General features: G+C 48.8%; 4 protein-coding genes across 11 annotated transcripts in view; 2 read left to right on the top strand and 2 right to left on the bottom strand.

Moving 5' to 3' along the window:
* The window catches only part of ubr7 (ubiquitin protein ligase E3 component n-recognin 7), a 31,116-nt gene extending 29,682 nt beyond the window's left edge, over positions 1-1,434 (bottom strand). The window contains exons 1-2 of the mRNA XM_056428867.1: positions 1,092-1,434; positions 109-228 (exon numbers count right to left, since the gene is read on the bottom strand). Of these exons, the coding sequence (XP_056284842.1) occupies positions 109-225 (117 nt within the window). The 5' untranslated portion in view covers positions 226-228; positions 1,092-1,434. The remainder of the gene's footprint in view (positions 1-108; positions 229-1,091) is intronic.
* A 3,371-nt stretch (positions 1,435-4,805) lies between these two features.
* LOC130202439 (E3 ubiquitin-protein ligase TRIM50-like) lies at positions 4,806-16,481 on the top strand. 3 transcript variants are annotated; one of them, XM_056427979.1, is made up of 10 exons: positions 4,806-5,028; positions 5,107-5,233; positions 5,352-5,519; positions 14,072-14,167; positions 14,288-14,518; positions 14,833-14,855; positions 14,948-15,078; positions 15,279-15,460; positions 15,535-15,592; positions 15,681-15,844. In XM_056427979.1, exons 1-10 carry the CDS (start codon positions 4,928-4,930, stop codon positions 15,749-15,751), a joined length of 1,188 nt encoding a protein of 395 aa, XP_056283954.1. In that variant the 5' UTR covers positions 4,806-4,927; the 3' UTR covers positions 15,752-15,844. The 3 variants fall into 3 exon arrangements, with proteins under 3 accessions (XP_056283954.1, XP_056283953.1, XP_056283951.1); XM_056427978.1 differs by having other exon boundaries at positions 5,355-5,519; positions 15,535-16,481; XM_056427976.1 differs by having other exon boundaries at positions 4,807-5,028; positions 15,535-16,480.
* On the top strand, positions 5,529-11,238 carry LOC130202443 (uncharacterized). Its single transcript, XM_056427988.1, has 3 exons — positions 5,529-9,140; positions 10,062-10,675; positions 10,760-11,238. Exon 1 carries the CDS (start codon positions 8,023-8,025, stop codon positions 8,959-8,961), a length of 939 nt encoding a protein of 312 aa, XP_056283963.1. The 5' UTR covers positions 5,529-8,022; the 3' UTR covers positions 8,962-9,140; positions 10,062-10,675; positions 10,760-11,238.
* On the bottom strand, positions 12,491-14,132 carry LOC130202441 (histidine-rich glycoprotein-like). Of its 6 annotated transcripts, XM_056427986.1 has the most exons (4): positions 13,514-14,132; positions 13,382-13,478; positions 13,162-13,224; positions 12,495-13,057 (listed from the first exon to the last, which is right to left on the bottom strand). In XM_056427986.1, exons 1-4 carry the CDS (start codon positions 14,105-14,107, stop codon positions 12,813-12,815), a joined length of 999 nt encoding a protein of 332 aa, XP_056283961.1. In that variant the 5' UTR covers positions 14,108-14,132; the 3' UTR covers positions 12,495-12,812. The 6 variants fall into 6 exon arrangements, with proteins under 6 accessions (XP_056283960.1, XP_056283956.1, XP_056283958.1 ...); XM_056427981.1 differs by having other exon boundaries at positions 12,494-13,057; positions 13,138-13,478; XM_056427983.1 differs by having other exon boundaries at positions 12,494-13,057; positions 13,162-13,478.
* Positions 16,482-18,337: the final 1,856 nt, after the last annotated feature.

Here is an 18,337-nt window from a genome sequence, read left to right as displayed (position 1 = left end):
AAATGATGTTGTTGTTTTATTTGAATGGTAACGTTTAAAGCACAGTTGTCTGGTTATTCCACGATATGTAACTCATTATTTCATTATATATGAATAAAAAGCACTGACCTGAGGGTATGAGCAGTGATCAGAGTCACTTCCTGCTAAAACTGCTGAAGCTTCTTCCTCCAACTCTTCATCTTCCTCCAGAACATCAACCAGAGAGACAGTCTGCTCCTCTGACATCCTCTGTTAACATGGGGAACAACTACGATGTATGTGTGTGTGTGTGTGTGTGTGTGTGTGTGTGTGTGTGTGTGTGTGTGTGTGTGCATATGCATATATATATGCACACACACACATGTATACATACATATAGTCTTAATTGTGTGAGATGTGAGCTGTTGTGACAATGTACCAAACCGCTTTACTCATCGTTGAGTCTGACCAGTTAGCTTAGCATCAGTTAGCTTCAACAGAACACACGCAGTGATGCTAACTGCGGTAACTGTGTAAATAAAACACAAACTTACCGAGTAAAACTGTTGACGCGGTCTGACCTGACGTTTAACCTGCCGGTACCCTGCTCGATAATTATAACCGATAATCAGCAGTCTGGTGGAGTCTTTGTTATCGAACCTGCTACTTCCTGCTTCCGCTCCGTGCTGACGACGACTTCCGCTTCACTTCCGAAGCTTGTATTTGGCGGTACTATATATATATATATATATATATATATATATATATATATATATATATATATACTTAGCTAACTGGTCAGAACTCTTCTTCTACAAAGACTGCATCAGGAGGGACGGATTTACGTGAGCCGCCTGAACGCAGCACAGAGAACGTGATGACGTATTAAAGATGGCGACAGAGGCTGTGGTAGCAGAGCTGAGGTTCAGAGACGGACTGAGAGAGAAAATTAGCGTTAAAGTCGACAATAATCTTTCTTCTCTGATCAGTGGAGTTCAGGAGCTGAACGCGAACGTGTCGCGGCTCCTAAGCGAGCTGGTGGAGCGAGAACACACCTGCGGCCGAGGCGAGACCGGTGCCACAGGTAAACACACTGGTCATTCCTGGTCATCAAAAGCTGTTGTCTGACTCACCTGTATCTGACCTGCTCTAGGTGAGCAAGAGGACAGTGATGAAGGAGATGATGCGCCTCAGAACTCTGACATACAACCTCCAGCTAAAAGATCCAAAAGCTGAACGACCTGAGGACAGTGAAACATCTGAGGACATGTGGTGTTTCATATTGAGATGCATTCAGGGGGCAATATGTATAATAAATGTTTGATTTCATTTTGATTTTCATTCATTATTCCAAACTGTCTTTAAATGTTTCTCTGGGTTACCTGACATTCTGATGACGAAATGGCTGCATCCAACGATAGCAGAGAACCCATTGGGCCCGATACAGATAGAGGAATCATTACGTCACCATGACAACTAGAGAGGAATCATTACGTCACCATGACAAGAGAGGAATCATTACGTCACCATGACAACGAGAGAGGAATGATTACGTCACCATGACAACTAGAGAGGAATCATTACGTCACCTTGGCAAGAGAGGAATCATTACGTCACCATGACAACTAGGTTCTGGTGGTCTCTGAGGTTCTGGTGGTTCTGGACCCGGTGCTGCTGGTCCTCGGGTTGCTCAGGGTTCTTGTCCTATTGGGGATCGGTGAGGATATCATTACGTCACCATGACGAGAGGAATCATTACATCACCATGACAACTAGAGAGGAATCATTACGTCACCATGACAACTAGAGAGGAATCATTACGTCACCATGACAAGAGAGGAATCATTACGCCACCATGACAACGAGAGAGGAATGATTACGTCACCATGACAACTAGAGAGGAATCATTACGTCACCTTGGCAAGAGAGGAATCATTACGTCACCATGACAACTAGGTTCTGGTGGTCTCTGAGGTTCTGGTGGTTCTGGACCCGGTGCTGCTGGTCCTCGGGTTGCTGAGGGTTCTTGTCCTATTGGGGATCGGTGAGGATATCATTACGTCACCATGACGAGAGGAATCATTACATCACCATGACAACTAGAGAGGAATGATTACGTCACCATGACAACAAGAGAGGAATCATTACGTCACCATGACAACTAGAGAGGAATGATTACGTCACCATGACAACTAGAGAGGAATCATTACGCCACCATGACAACGAGAGAGGAATGATTACGTCACCATGACAACTAGAGGAGTCATTACGTCACCATGACAACTAGAGAGGAGTCATTACGTCACCATGACAACTAGAGAGGAGTCATTACGTCACCATGACAACTAGAGAGGAATCATGATGTCACCATGACAACTAGAGAGGAGTCATTACGTCACCATGACAACTAGAGAGGAATGATTACGTCACCATGACAACTAGAGGAGTCATTACGTCACCATGACAACTAGAGAGGAGTCATTACGTCACCATGACAACTAGAGAGGAGTCATTACGTCAACATGACAACTAGAGAGGAATCATGATGTCACCATGACAACTAGAGAGGAGTCATTACGTCACCATGACAACTAGAGAGGAGTCATGACGTCACCATGACAACTAGAGAGGAATCATTACGTCACCATGACAACTAGGTTCTGGTGGTCTCTGAGGTTCTGGTGGTTCTGGACCCGGTGCTGCTGGTCCTCGGGTTGCTGAGGGTTCTTGTCCTATTGGGGATCGGTGAGGATATCATTACGTCACCATGACGAGAGGAATCATTACATCACCATGACAACTAGAGGAATGATTACGTCACCATGACAACAAGAGAAGAATCATTACGTCACCATGACAACTAGAGGAATGATTACGTCACCATGACAACTAGAGAGGAGTCATTGTCACCATGACAACTAGAGAGGAGTCATTACGTCACCATGACAACTAGAGAGGAGTCATTACGTCACCATGACAACTAGAGGAGTCATTACGTCACCATGACAACTAGAGAGGAGTCATTACGTCACCATGACAACAAGAGAGGAGTCATTACGTCACCATGACAACTAGAGAGGAATCATGATGTCACCATGACAACTAGAGAGGAGTCATTACGTCACCATGACAACTAGAGGAATCATGATGTCACCATGACAACTAGAGAGGAGTCATTACGTCACCATGACAACTAGAGAGGAGTCATGACGTCACCATGACAACTAGAGAGGAGTCATTACGTCACCATGACAACTAGAGAGGAGTCATTACGTCACCATGACAACTAGAGGAGTCATTACGTCACCATGACAACTAGAGAGGAGTCATTACGTCACCATGACAACAAGAGAGGAGTCATTACGTCACCATGACAACTAGAGAGGAGTCATGACGTCACCATGACAACTAGAGAGGAGTCATTACGTCACCATGACAACTAGAGAGGAATCATGACGTCACCATGACAACTAGAGAGGAATCATGACGTCACCAAGCGACCTTCTTTTCTTCCATGTTCCTCTTGTTGACACAGTCTGTTATGAGGAGGTGGAGGTGTTTTAATGCTTGAACACGCCCCCTTAGCGTTTATCAGTTATTGTATTTGACACGCCCCCTAAGCATTCATCAGTTATTGTATTGGACACGCCCCCTTAGTGTTCATCAGTGATTGTATTGGACACGCCCCCTTAGTGTTCGTCAGTTATTTGATTGGACAGCTAATCAGACTGATCACAGGAGTTTCAGAGGACAATATTAGATTAGATATTAGATTTGTTTTCAGCCAACATCTCAAATGTATATTTATTGTAGGTCTGAACCACAAAAAGACCACAAACAATGTTCATTTATTGTTTATAAAATGTTTTTCTTGATCTGTTAATTCCCTCAATCACTTTAGTTATGGATATATAATTTATCATCATTCCATATGCTGATTGTTCCTGAGTGCATGGCGGGTTTGATGAGAACAAATTAATCATACTGTGGGTTATTTTATAATGATGTCACAATCGGAATTTCGAAACATGCAGATGCAAATAAACAATCCTGCGCGTATAAGCACAGAACACAGTATTAATACCACACAGTGTGTATAAATACTCCATGTTTGTGTCACAGACTACAGAGGAAACATCTCCACTCACAAGTCAGCATTGTGTCTCTATTCCGAAAAGTAGTTGAACAATTAAATCAGCTCAAAACATTTGAAGACAATTGTTATCAATGTTCTAAGTGGATCAGCCACGAGCTGTCTCTCTAGTTCCAGAGAGACAGCCTGCACTGTGATTGGTTCCAGTAACTGGTCCTGAGCTGTGATTGGTTCCAGTAACTGGTTCTGAGCTGTGATTGGTTCCAGTAACTGGTTCTGAGCTGTGATTGGTTCCACTGGTCTGGTTTGAACTGGTTTCATCAGCATGATGGAAACTTGTCCCTGTTTTGGTCTGTTACCATGGAGACGTGTTGGAGGTCACTTCTAGGTGTCAGATAAAAGTAGATTATCAGAAGCTGTTCAAACTGCCCAACGCTTGAACAACTATTATCATATAGCATGATTATTATTATCATTATTATTATTATTATTATTATTACAATTATGATAATTATCAGTCATATTATTATTGTTGTTGTTTCTGTTGTTGGTATCGTAATTATTGTTATTATTATTATTATCATTATCATTGTTAGTAGTAATATTAGTATTATTATCATTACTATTATCGTTATGTAATGATGCAAAAAAGGTCCTCTTCTGGGTCTGCCCACTGAGTCCGTCCAACCAATCACATCACAGAAGAACAAACAGTCTTCATAAAGATGCACTCGGCTGCAGGAACACACATTAGAGCCAGGGCCTCGTGTTGGAGCGGTGTCCCTGGTGGTCTCTGTGGTTCTGGTGGTTCTGGACCTGGTGCTGCTGGTCCTCGGGTTCCTGAGGGTTCTAGCCCTATTGGGGATCGGTGAGGACATGGAGCGCCGTCAGAGCCTGGAGGATCAGCTCAGGTGTCCCGTCTGTCTTGACGTCTTCACTGAACCACTAATGTTACAGTGTGGACACTCCTACTGCAGGTATGGATCGAGAACACACCTGACCCCTCTGATTGTCCTCACCTGTCCTGACCCCTCTGATTGTCCTCACCTGTCCAGGTGTTGTGTGCGCTCCATGACGATGGACCTGCGGGGCCAGCTGCAGTGTCCCGTGTGCCGCTGTGCGGTGGACGGAGACAGTCCTCCTCCCAACGTCAGCTTGGCTCGAATCATCGACGCTCTGCAGGTAGGACACGTACCTGGGAATGCTGAACGCTTTGAAAAGCTTCAACAGGTCTTGATCTAGTTCTGTATCAACATGTTTGAGAAGTTCCTGTTGTCACAGAGGTGTGTTCCGGTGGCAGCAGGTGCGTGTGTCAGGAGCTCAGGTGGAGTCGTGTCCTCAGCACCACGACCCGCTCAGCCTTTACTGCGAGGACGAGCAGGCGGTGATCTGTGGCCTGTGTGGGAGCATCGGGGCGCACCGCGGACACAAGGTCACACCTGTGAGCGCCGTCTACAGCCGCATGAAGGTACAGACGCCAAGGTCACACCTGTCAAAGCTACGTCACACCCGTTAGCACTACATTACACCCGTTAGCACTACATTACACCCGATAGCACTAACTCACACCCGTTAGCACTACATTACACCTGTTAGCACTACATGACACCCATTAGCACTACATTACACCCGTTAGCACTACATTACACCTGTTAGCACTAACTCACACCCGTTAGCACTACATTACACCTGTTAGCACTAACTCACACCCGTTAGCACTACATTACACCTGTTAGCACTACATTACACCTGTTAGCACTACATGACACCCATTAGCACTACATTACACCCGTTAGCACTACATTACACCTGTTAGCACTACATTACACCTGTTAGCACTACATGACACCCATTAGCACTACATTACACCCGTTAGCACTACATTACACCTGTTAGCACTACATTACACCTGTTAGCACTACATGACACCCATTAGCACTACATTACACCCGTTAGCACTACATTACACCTGTTAGCACTACATTACACCTGTTAGCACTACATGACACCCATTAGCACTACATTACACCCGTTAGCACTACATTACACCTGTTAGCACTACATTACACCTGTTAGCACTACATGACACCCATTAGCACTACATTACACCCGTTAGCACTACATTACACCTGTTAGCACTACATTACACCTGTTACCACTAACTCACACCCGTTAGCACTACATTACACCTGTTAGCACTAACTCACACCCGTTAGCACTACATTACACCTGTTAGCACTAACTCACACCCGTTAGCACTACATTACACCCGTTAGCACTAACTCACACCCGTTAGCACTACATTACACCTGTTAGCACTAACTCACACCCGTTAGCACTACATTACACCCGTTAGCACTACATTACACCTGTTAGCACTACATTACACCCGTTAGCACTAACTCACACCCGTTAGCACTACATGACACCCGTTAGCACTACATGACACATGTTAGCACTAACTCACACCTGTTAGCACTACATGACACCTGTTAGCACTAACTCACATCCGTTAGCACTACATGACACCCGTTAGCACTAACTCACACCTGTTAGAAACAAATATCTGGGCTCATTACACAACGACATTTGAATGTGTCGTGATGTTTACACACGTCTGTTTCTGCTCTTAGGGGTCCAGACACAAACATTGCTCTCATAATAATCTCCTCAGGTTGAAGAGTGCTTTGATCTCATTGGCTGAGAGCAGCTGTGTGTTGACCCAGTGCAGATAAGCAGCCATTAGCTCACATGTCATCAAACAGGGAGATTAAATGACTTCATGTTCAACACAAAGCAAATATCACCTATTTTCAGTCTCACAACAATAAGGCTAATGTTCTTGAACATTGACCTGTACCTGGTGACCTTCAGCGGCGCCTGGTACTCAGGCCTTCACAGGTAGACAGCTATCTGAGGAGAACCACTGAGGAGATGAGGCTCCATTCAGTGGATTGAGTTCAGGCCTTCATCCTGTCAGCCCACTCACTCCAACAGAGGACTAACTTTAGTCCAGGTCTCACGACAACAGAGGACTCCTGGTCTAACATTCGTCCAGGTCTCACGACAACAGAGGACTCCTGGTCTAACATTAGTCCAGGTCTCACGACAACAGAAGACTCCTGGTCTAACTTTAGTCCAGGTGTCACGACAACAGAGGACTCCTGGTCTAACTTTAGTCCAGGTGTCACGACAACAGAGGACTCCTGGTCTAACATTAGTCCAGGTCTCACGACAACAGAAGACTCCTGGTCTAACTTTAGTCCAGGTCTCACGACAACAGAGGACTCCTGGTCTAACTTTAGTCCAGGTGTCACGACAACAGAGGACTCCTGGTCTAACTTTTGTCCAGGTCTCATGACAACAGAGGACTCCTGGTCTAACATTCGTCCAGGTCTCACGACAACAGAAGACTCCTGGTCTAACTTTAGTCCAGGTGTCACGACAACAGAGGACTCCTGGTCTAACTTTAGTCAAGGTCTCACGACAACAGAGGACTAACTTTAGTCCAGGTCTCACGACAACAGAGGACTCCTGGTATAACTTTAGACCAGGTCTCATGACAACAGAGGACTCCTGGTCTAACTTTAGTCCAGGTGTCACGACAACAGAGGACTCCTGGTCTAACTTTAGTCAAGGTCTCACGACAACAGAGGACTAACTTTAGTCCAGGTCTCACGACAACAGAGGACTCCTGGTATAACTTTAGACCAGGTCTCATGACAACAGAGGACTCCTGGTCTAACTTTAGTCCAGGTCTCACAACAACAGAGGACTCCTGGTCTAACTTTAGTCCAGGTCTCATGACAACAGAAGACTCCTGGGCTAACTTTAGTCCAGGTTTCATGACAACAGAGGACTCCTGGTCTAACTTTATTCCAGGTCTCACGACAACAGAGGACTCCTGGTCTAACTTTAGTCCAGGTCTCATGACAACAGAGGACTCCTGATCTAACTTTAGTCCAGGTCTCATGACAACAGAAGACTCCTGGTCTAACTTTAGTCCAGGTCTCATGACAACAGAGGACTCCTGGTCTAACTTTAGTCAAGGTCTCATGACAACAGAAGACTCCTGGTCTAACTTTAGTCCAGGTCTCATGACAACAGAGGACTCCTGGTCTAACTTTAGTCCAGGTCTCATGACAACAGAGGACTCCTGGTCTAACTTTAGTCCAGGTCTCACGACAGAGGACTCCTGGTCTAACTTTAGTCCAGGTTTCAATATACCAGAGGACTCCTGGTCTAACTTTAGTCCAGGTCTCAATATACCAGAGGACTCCTGGTCTAACTTTAGTCCAGGTCTCAATATAACAGAGGACTCCTGGTCTAACTTTAGTCCAGGTCTCACGACAACAGAGGACTCCTGGTCTAACTTTAGTCCAGGTCTCACGACAACAGAGGACTCCTGGTCTAACTTTAGTCCAGGTCTCACGACAACAGAAGACTCCTGGTCTAACTTTAGTCCAGGTCTCACGACAACAGAGGACTCCTGGTCTAACATTAGTCCAGGTCTCACGACAACAGAAGACTCCTGGTCTAACTTTAGTCCAGGTCTCATGACAACAGAGGACTCCTGGTCTAACTTTAGTCCAGGTGTCACGACAACAGAGGACTCCTGGTCTAACTTTAGTCCAGGTCTCATGACAACAGAGGACTCCTGGTCTAACTTTAGTCCAGGTCTCACGACAACAGAGGACTCCTGGTCTAACTTTAGTCCAGGTCTCATGACAACAGAGGACTCCTGGTCTAACTTTAGTCCAGGTGTCACGACAACAGAGGACTCCTGGTCTAACATTCGTCCAGGTCTCACGACAACAGAAGACTCCTGGTCTAACTTTAGTCCAGGTGTCACGACAACAGAGGACTCCTGGTCTAACTTTAGTCAAGGTCTCACGACAACAGAGGACTAACTTTAGTCCAGGTCTCACGACAACAGAGGACTCCTGGTATAACTTTAGACCAGGTCTCATGACAACAGAGGACTCCTGGTCTAACTTTAGTCCAGGTCTCACGACAACAGAGGACTCCTGGTCTAACTTTAGTCCAGGTCTCATGACAACAGAAGACTCCTGGGCTAACTTTAGTCCAGGTTTCATGACAACAGAGGACTCCTGGTCTAACTTTAGTCCAGGTCTCACGACAACAGAGGACTCCTGGTCTAACTTTAGTCCAGGTCTCACGACAACAGAGGACTCCTGGTCTAACTTTAGTCCAGGTCTCATGACAACAGAGGACTCCTGATCTAACTTTAGTCCAGGTCTCATGACAACAGAAGACTCCTGGTCTAACTTTAGTCCAGGTCTCATGACAACAGAGGACTCCTGGTCTAACTTTAGTCCAGGTCTCACGACAGAGGACTCCTGGTCTAACTTTAGTCCAGGTTTCAATATACCAGAGGACTCCTGGTCTAACTTTAGTCCAGGTCTCACGACAACAGAGGACTCCTGGTCTAACTTTAGTCCAGGTCTCAATATAACAGAGGACTCCTGGTCTAACTTTAGTCCAGGTCTCACGACAACAGAGGACTCCTGGTCTAACTTTAGTCCAGGTCTCACGACAACAGAGGACTCCTGGTCTAACTTTAGTCCAGGTCTCATGACAACAGAGGACTCCTGATCTAACTTTAGTCCAGGTCTCATGACAACAGAAGACTCCTGGTCTAACTTTAGTCCAGGTCTCATGACAACAGAGGACTCCTGGTCTAACTTTAGTCAAGGTCTCACGACAACAGAAGACTCCTGGTCTAACTTTAGTCCAGGTCTCACGACAACAGAGGACTCCTGGTCTAACTTTAGTCCAGGTCTCACGACAACAGAGGACTCCTGGTCTAACTTTAGACCAGGTCTCATGACAACAGAGGACTCCTGGTCTAACTTTAGTCCAGGTCTCACGACAACAGAAGACTCCTGGTCTAACTTTAGTCCAGGTCTCACGACAACAGAGGACTCCTGGTCTAACTTTAGTCCAGGTCTCACGACAACAGAGGACTCCTGGTCTAACTTTAGTCCAGGTGTCACGACAACAGAGGACTCCTGGTCTAACTTTAGTCAAGGTCTCACGACAACAGAAGACTCCTGGTCTAACATTCGTCCAGGTCTCACGACAACAGAAGACTCCTGGTCTAACTTTAGTCCAGGTGTCACGACAACAGAGGACTCCTGGTCTAACTTTAGTCAAGGTCTCACGACAACAGAGGACTAACTTTAGTCCAGGTCTCACGACAACAGAGGACTCCTGGTATAACTTTAGACCAGGTCTCATGACAACAGAGGACTCCTGGTCTAACTTTAGTCCAGGTGTCACGACAACAGAGGACTCCTGGTCTAACTTTAGTCAAGGTCTCACGACAACAGAGGACTAACTTTAGTCCAGGTCTCACGACAACAGAGGACTCCTGGTATAACTTTAGACCAGGTCTCATGACAACAGAGGACTCCTGGTCTAACTTTAGTCCAGGTCTCACGACAACAGAGGACTCCTGGTCTAACTTTAGTCCAGGTCTCATGACAACAGAAGACTCCTGGTATAACTTTAGACCAGGTCTCATGACAACAGAGGACTCCTGGTATAACTTTAGACCAGGTCTCATGACAACAGAGGACTCCTGGTCTAACTTTAGTCCAGGTCTCACGACAACAGAGGACTCCTGGTCTAACTTTAGTCCAGGTCTCATGACAACAGAAGACTCCTGGGCTAACTTTAGTCCAGGTGTCACGACAACAGAGGACTCCTGGTCTAACTTTAGTCAAGGTCTCACGACAACAGAGGACTAACTTTAGTCCAGGTCTCACGACAACAGAGGACTCCTGGTATAACTTTAGACCAGGTCTCATGACAACAGAGGACTCCTGGTCTAACTTTAGTCCAGGTGTCACGACAACAGAGGACTCCTGGTCTAACTTTAGTCAAGGTCTCACGACAACAGAGGACTAACTTTAGTCCAGGTCTCACGACAACAGAGGACTCCTGGTATAACTTTAGACCAGGTCTCATGACAACAGAGGACTCCTGGTCTAACTTTAGTCCAGGTCTCACGACAACAGAGGACTCCTGGTCTAACTTTAGTCCAGGTCTCATGACAACAGAAGACTCCTGGTATAACTTTAGACCAGGTCTCATGACAACAGAGGACTCCTGGTATAACTTTAGACCAGGTCTCATGACAACAGAGGACTCCTGGTCTAACTTTAGTCCAGGTCTCACGACAACAGAGGACTCCTGGTCTAACTTTAGTCCAGGTCTCATGACAACAGAAGACTCCTGGGCTAACTTTAGTCCAGGTCTCACGACAACAGAGGACTCCTGGTCTAACTTTAGTCCAGGTCTCACGACAACAGAGGACTCCTGGTCTAACTTTAGTCCAGGTCTCATGACAACAGAGGACTCCTGATCTAACTTTAGTCCAGGTCTCATGACAACAGAAGACTCCTGGTCTAACTTTAGTCCAGGTCTCATGACAACAGAGGACTCCTGGTCTAACTTTAGTCCAGGTCTCACGACAGAGGACTCCTGGTCTAACTTTAGTCCAGGTTTCAATATACCAGAGGACTCCTGGTCTAACTTTAGTCCAGGTCACAATATACCAGAGGACTCCTGGTCTAACTTTAGTCCAGGTCTCAATATAACAGAGGACTCCTGGTCTAACTTTAGTCCAGGTCTCACGACAACAGAGGACTCCTGGTCTAACTTTAGTCCAGGTCTCACGACAACAGAGGACTCCTGGTCTAACTTTAGTCAAGGTCTCACGACAACAGAGGACTAACATTCGTCCAGGTCTCACGACAACAGAAGACTCCTGGTCTAACTTTAGTCCAGGTCTCACGACAACAGAGGACTCCTGGTCTAACTTTAGTCAAGGTCTCACGACAACAGAGGACTAACTTAAGTCCAGGTCTCACGACAACAGAGGACTCCTGGTATAACTTTAGACCAGGTCTCATGACAACAGAGGACTCCTGGTCTAACTTTAGTCCAGGTCTCACGACAACAGAAGACTCCTGGTCTAACTTTAGTCCAGGTCTCACGACAACAGAGGACTCCTGGTCTAACTTTAGTCCAGGTCTCACGACAACAGAGGACTCCTGGTCTAACTTTAGACCAGATCTCATGACAACAGAGGACTCCTGGTCTAACTTTAGTCCAGGTCTCACGACAACAGAAGACTCCTGGTCTAACTTTAGTCCAGGTCTCACGACAACAGAGGACTCCTGGTCTAACTTTAGTCCAGGTCTCACGACAACAGAGGACTCCTGGTCTAACTTTAGTCCAGGTCTCACGACAACAGAGGACTCCTGGTCTAACTTTAGTCAAGGTCTCACGACAACAGAAGACTCCTGGTCTAACTTTAGTCCAGGTCTCACGACAACAGAAGACTCCTGGTCTAACTTTAGTCCAGGTCTCACGACAACAGAGGACTCCTGGTCTAACTTTAGTCCAGGTCTCACGACAACAGAGGACTCCTGGTCTAACTTTAGTCCAGGTCTCACGACAACAGAGGACTCCTGGTCTAACTTTAGACCAGATCTCATGACAACAGAGGACTCCTGGTCTAACTTTAGTCCAGGTCTCACGACAACAGAAGACTCCTGGTCTAACTTTAGTCCAGGTCTCACGACAACAGAGGACTCCTGGTCTAACTTTAGTCCAGGTCTCACGACAACAGAGGACTCCTGGTCTAACTTTAGTCCACGTGGAATGGAATACGATGTTACTGTTTTTAATGGAGATATTAAATTGTGCTAAAAGAGAAACAACATTGTTCTCACACCCCTGTAAACACACGTGTACTGTGTGTGTGTGTATCTGTGTGTACTGTGTGTGTATCTGTGTGTGTATCTGTGTACTGTGTGTGTGTGTATCTGTGTGTACTGTGTGTATCTGTGTGTGTATCTGTGTGTATCTGTGTGTATCTGTGTGTACTGTGTGTGTGTCCTGTGTGTGTATCTGTGTGTACTGTGTGTATCTGTGTGTACTGTGTGTGTGTCCTGTGTGTGTATCTGTGTGTATCTGTGTGTATCTGTGTGTACTGTGTGTACTGTGTGTGTCCTGTGTGTCCTGTGTGTGTATCTGTGTGTATCTGTGTGTACTGTGTGTGTGTCCTGTGTGTGTACTGTGTGTATCTGTGTGTATCTGTGTGTACTGTGTGTGTGTCCTGTGTGTGTATCTGTGTGTATCTGTGTGTATCTGTGTGTGTATCTGTGTATCTGTGTGTGTGTCCTGTGTGTCCTGTGTGTGTATCTGTGTGTGTATATGTGTATCTGTGTGTGTGTCCTGTGTGTCCTGTGTGTGTATCTGTGTGTAATGTGTGTATCTGTGTGTATCTGTGTGTACTGTGTGTGTGTCCTGTGTGTGTATCTGTGTGTATCTGTGTATCTGTGTGTGTGTCCTGTGTGTGTATCTGTGTGTATCTGTGTGTATCTGTGTGTATCTGTGTGTGTGTCCTGTGTGTGTATCTGTGTGTACTGTGTGTATCTGTGTGTACTGTGTGTGTGTCCTGTGTGTGTATCTGTGTGTATCTGTGTGTGTATCTGTGTATCTGTGTGTGTGTCCTGTGTGTGTATCTGTGTGTATCTGTGTATCTGTGTGTGTGTCCTGTGTGTGTGTATCTGTGTGTACTGTGTGTATCTGTGTGTACTGTGTGTGTCCTGTGTGTGTACTGTGTGTATCTGTGTGTGTGTCCTGTGTGTGTATCTGTGTGTACTGTGTGTATCTGTGTGTATCTGTGTGTACTGTGTGTGTCCTGTGTGTGTATCTGTGTGTATCTGTGTGTGTATCTGTGTATCTGTGTGTGTGTCCTGTGTGTGTATCTGTGTCTTCTCTTGTTATCCTCCCTTGTCCCACATGGTCCTGCGCTGTGCCCCATGAAGGTCGTGACCTTGTGCCCCATGAAGGTCGTGACCTTGTGCCACATGAAGGTCGTGACCTTGTGCCCCATGAAGGTCGTGACCTTGTTGCCACCCTGCAGTGTGAGGACGGCTCTGCTTCATGGTTGTTTTGTGATTTGACCCTTCTCTCTCCCAGGAAGACATTTCCTGTCTCATAACAGAGTTTCAGCATCAGAAACGTAAACTGGAGGATCAGATTTGTAAAATGGCGTACAACAGATCCAGGATCACTGTGAGTCGACCCTCATCACATACCTGAGGGCCCGAAGGCCCCCGTGCTCTGGGGTTATGGGGCCGCAGTATACGTACCGGGATGCGGCCGGTGCTGACCCGCTGCTCTCCGTCCAATCAGAATGAGTCTGACGTGCTGAAGTGGGTGGTGAGGAAGGAGTTTGGCGAGCTGCGGCGCTGCCTGGAGGTGGAGGAGGCGGGCTTCATGCAGCAGGTGGAGACCTCCACTGCCGTCCTCATCTCGTCGCTTCAAAGCCAGACTGACCAGTTAAACCTGAACCTGACCCGGCTGCAGGAGGCCCACAACACCCTGCAGGACCTGAGCAACGAGGGTCACCTGGGCTTCATCACGGTACGGTCGGCCCGTTGCGTCTGCGGTCGCTCGGTATGTGTGAGGACGCCTGTATTTCGCTGCGGTACTGTCAGCATTTTACGGTCTTGGATGGGTCCGGTATGCAGACCCACTGACCCCGATGCCCCTACTCTCTGTTATTGCTCCACAACATGGAATGACAAGCCGTGTGAATCCTGTTCATATCTGTGACGCTGCCACGATGTTCAGGGTAAACATTGACATGTGAGCTTTAAAACTGGTGCAAAGAAATATGATCAACAGTTTTGAGATCATTGATCTGAAATAAGGTCTTTCTCCGTTTCTTTTCACAGAAGTACGGATCGATGGCTCCGAGGTAACAAACCAACACATGAACATGTCCCCAATCAACTGCTTTAGTGAGGAAACATTCCTGATATGAAACACGTCTGTGTTGCTCTTCCTCAGGTTCAGAGAGATTCAGGAGCTCCAGAAGAAGGAGGAGAGGATCTTCAGCTCTCTGAACTTTCAAACTGGTTTCAACCACAACGACATTAAACTCACCGTGTGGAAGAGACTGCAGAGGAAGGTCCTGCCAGGTACTCCTGTGTGTCTGACGTTGCTCCATGGCTCACAAGCAAAACTTTCAGAGATTCTGGGATCAAATTCAAAAGATCCTCCTCACGCCCCCAGCGTTCCCTCTGGCCCCTCCCCCCAGCTCTCGGTCTGACCGTTACTAAAGCCCAGCGCTCCTCCCAGGGTCCTAGACTTACTTATTCTACCTTTACTCTTCCTCCAGCACCAGAGCGGATGAAGCTGGATCCTCAGACTGCTCACCCGATGTTGGAGCTGCTTCACGGGGACATGGGGGTGGGCTGCGGCGCTCTGCTGCGGAGGCTTCCTGATAACCCAGAGCGCTTCAGTTACAGCTACTGTGTCCTGGCCAACCGAGGCTTCTCCTCTGGGAAACACTACTGGGAGGTAAAGGCTGCTCGGGGGCCACATGCTTGATTCCGACAGCTGTGTCTCAAGGGTTCTGCTTTCTTCACGTACAGGTGGAGGTTGCTAACAAACCTAAATGGCGTCTCGGTTTGATCAAAGGAACGACCAATCGTAAGGCCAAGCTGGGGAAGAGTCCAGAGAGCGGAGTGTGGTTGATCGGACTGAAGGACGGAGTTTACGAAGCCTTCTCTTCCCCCAGAGTGGTCCTGCCGGTGCTTCCTCCCCCTCACCGGGTCGGTCTCTTCCTGGACTATGAGGGCAGAGCGCTGACCTTCTATAACAGCGACAGTCCGAATGAGCTCAGCTTCCTTTACAGCTTCAAGCTGGAGGTACAGGGGAACGTGTACCCCCTGCTGGACGTCTGCTGGCATGACCGCGGACACAACAAGCAGACCCTGGTCCTCGCCCAGCCCCACAAGTAGCACCTCCTCGCCCAGCCCCACAAGGAACACCTCCTCGCCCAGCCCCACAAAGAGCACCTCCTCGCCCAGCCCCACAAGTAGCACCTCCTCGCCCAGCCCCACAAGTAGCACCTCCTCGCCCAGCCTCACAAGGAGCACCTCCTCGCCCAGCCCCACAAGTAGCACCTCCTCGCCCAGCCTCACAAGGAGCACCTCCTCGCCCAGTCCCACAAGGAGCACCTCCTCGCCCAGCCCCACAAGGAGCACCTCCTCGCCCAGCCCCACAAGTAGCACCTCCTCGCCCAGCCCCACAAGGAGCACCTCCTCGCCCAGCCCCACAAGGAGCACCTCCTCGCCCAGCCTCACAAGGAGCACCTCCTCGCCCAGCCCCACAAGTAGCACCTCCTCGCCCAGCCCCACAAGTAGCACCTCCTCGCCCAGCCCCACAAGTAGCACCTCCTCGCCCAGCCCCACAAGTAGCACCTCCTCGCCCAGCCTCACAAGGAGCACCTCCTCGCCCAGCCCCACAAGGAGCACCTCCTCGCCCAGCCCCACAAGGAGCACCTCCTCGCCCAGCCCCACAAGGAGCACCTCCTCGCCCAGCCCCACAAGGAGCACCTCCTCGCCCAGCCTCACAAGGAGCACCTCCTCGCCCAGCCCCACAAGGAGCACCTCCTCGCCCAGCCCCACAAGGAGCACCTCCTCGCCCAGCCTCACAAGGAGCACCTCCTCGCCCAGCCCCACAAGGAGCACCTCCTCGCCCAGCCCCACAAGGAGCACCTCCTCGCCCAGCCCCACAAGGAGCACCTCCTCGCCCAGCCCCACAACACAAGGAGCACCTCCTCGCCCAGCCCAACAAGGAGCACCTCCTCGCCCAGCCCCACAAGGAGCACCTCCTCGCCCAGCCCCACAAGAAGCACCTCCTCGCCCAGCCCCACAAGGAGCACCTCCTCGCCCAGCCCCACAAGGAGCACCTCCTCGCCCAGCCCCACAAGTAGCACTGTAAAGGATATGTACTTTGCTTGGCTTGTCCCTTAACTTTGTGTGCAAATAGATTATGTGTAAGGTGGAAAAACACTGAATGAGAGTTGAATACTTCGGCAGGGCGCTCTGGCGCCTGAGCTGATCTAAAGAAAGATAACAGTGACACCTAAGGAATTTTGATGTAACCCCCCTTCTGCACTGCACTCATCCAAGAAGATGACTAGAGAAAGAGCTCATTGTATTCATTGCTTAGAAAGAGCAATCACAGTCCTTACCTCACCAGGAAGATAGATAAGAAAGGGTCCAGATGGGGCCATTATTCTCCTTTTTAGACACTTTAGGCCCTCACTGTCCCTCCTCACTGACCCCCACTTCACCGATCCCCCTCACACGCTCACACACTCACACGTGGGAAGAAGCCCCCCCGGTGTGTGGACGACCTTCGGAGAGGATCCAGGCCTCATCCCTGAAGAGATAAGGCCCGAAGGGAGTCTTCTTACAAGAGAGGGACTATTAAATCAACTATCTCCCCTTCTCTCACCTCTTTTCATAAACATGTGCACTCATTGGCAGACCACAAGAACCAATGAAGGAGCAACAACGGCGGAAGCAGAGAAACAAGGGCCAATGAGAAAACCCCACCCCTTATCTCCTGGCCAATCAGATCTGGTCCGTTCGGTTATTTAAAATGGCCGAACACTCCGAACCGGCATCCTTGCTCCAGCCCTGAAGCCATTGGTAACAGGTTTGGATTTGGGTCCATGCGCATGATTGTCTATTTGTATCTTGATTTTGAATAAACGCTTTATAGATTTAAAGTAAAAGTCTGTTGCTATTTCTTCCAGTGAGTACTATCCAGGTGGTGTGTGCTGTCCTAACTCCAACAGCACCTCCTCGCCCAGCCCCACAAGGAGCACCTCCTCGCCCAGCCTCACAAGGAGCACCTCCTCGCCCAGCCCCACAAGGAGCACCTCCTCGCCCAGCCCAACAAGGAGCACCTCCTCGCCCAGCCCCACAAGGAGCACCTCCTCGCCCAGCCCCACAAGGAGCACCTCCTCGCCCAGCCTCACAAGGAGCACCTCCTCGCCCAGCCCCACAAGGAGCACCTCCTTGCCCAGCCCCACAAGGAGCACCTCCTCGCCCAGCCTCACAAGGAGCACCTCCTCGCCCAGCCCCACAAGGAGCACCTCCTCGCCCAGCCCCACAAGGAGCACCTCCTCGCCCAGCCTCACAAGGAGCACCTCCTCGCCCAGCCCCACAAGGAGCACCTCCTCGCCCAGCCCCACAAGGAGCACCTCCTCGCCCAGCCCCACAACACAAGGAGCACCTCCTCGCCCAGCCCAACAAGGAGCACCTCCTCGCCCAGCCCCACAAGGAGCACCTCCTCGCCCAGCCCCACAAGAAGCACCTCCTCGCCCAGCCCCACAAGGAGCACCTCCTCGCCCAGCCCCACAAGGAGCACCTCCTCGCC

Source organism: Pseudoliparis swirei, chromosome 12, assembly GCF_029220125.1.
Source record: "Pseudoliparis swirei isolate HS2019 ecotype Mariana Trench chromosome 12, NWPU_hadal_v1, whole genome shotgun sequence".
In the NCBI taxonomy this organism is placed as follows: Eukaryota; Metazoa; Chordata; class Actinopteri; order Perciformes; family Liparidae; genus Pseudoliparis; species Pseudoliparis swirei.
Note: the sequence above shows the minus strand (reverse complement) of the source record. Positions and strands in the feature narration are given on the sequence as shown.

Excerpts from the sequence above, each read along its gene's own strand:
- LOC130202439 (XM_056427976.1), top strand. The coding sequence starts at position 4,928 with ATGGAGCGCCGTCAGAGCCTGGAGGATCAGCTCAGGTGTCCCGTCTGT. Across the intron at positions 5,029-5,106 it reads TGTGGACACTCCTACTGCAG|GTGTTGTGTGCGCTCCATGA; the intron begins GTATGGATCGAG and ends TCACCTGTCCAG. Across the intron at positions 15,079-15,278 it reads GCAGAGGAAGGTCCTGCCAG|CACCAGAGCGGATGAAGCTG; the intron begins GTACTCCTGTGT and ends CTCTTCCTCCAG.
- LOC130202443 (XM_056427988.1), top strand. The coding sequence starts at position 8,023 with ATGACAACAGAAGACTCCTGGTCTAACTTTAGTCCAGGTCTCATGACA.
- LOC130202441 (XM_056427981.1), bottom strand. The coding sequence starts at position 14,107 with ATGCTGAAACTCTGTTATGAGACAGGAAATGTCTTCCTGGGAGAGAGA. Across the intron at positions 13,479-13,513 it reads AGTACACACAGATACACACA|ATACACACAGATACACACAG; the intron begins GTACACACAGAT and ends ACACACACACAG. Across the intron at positions 13,058-13,137 it reads ACACACAGGACACACACACA|ATACACACAGATACACACAC; the intron begins GTACACACAGAT and ends AGATACACACAG.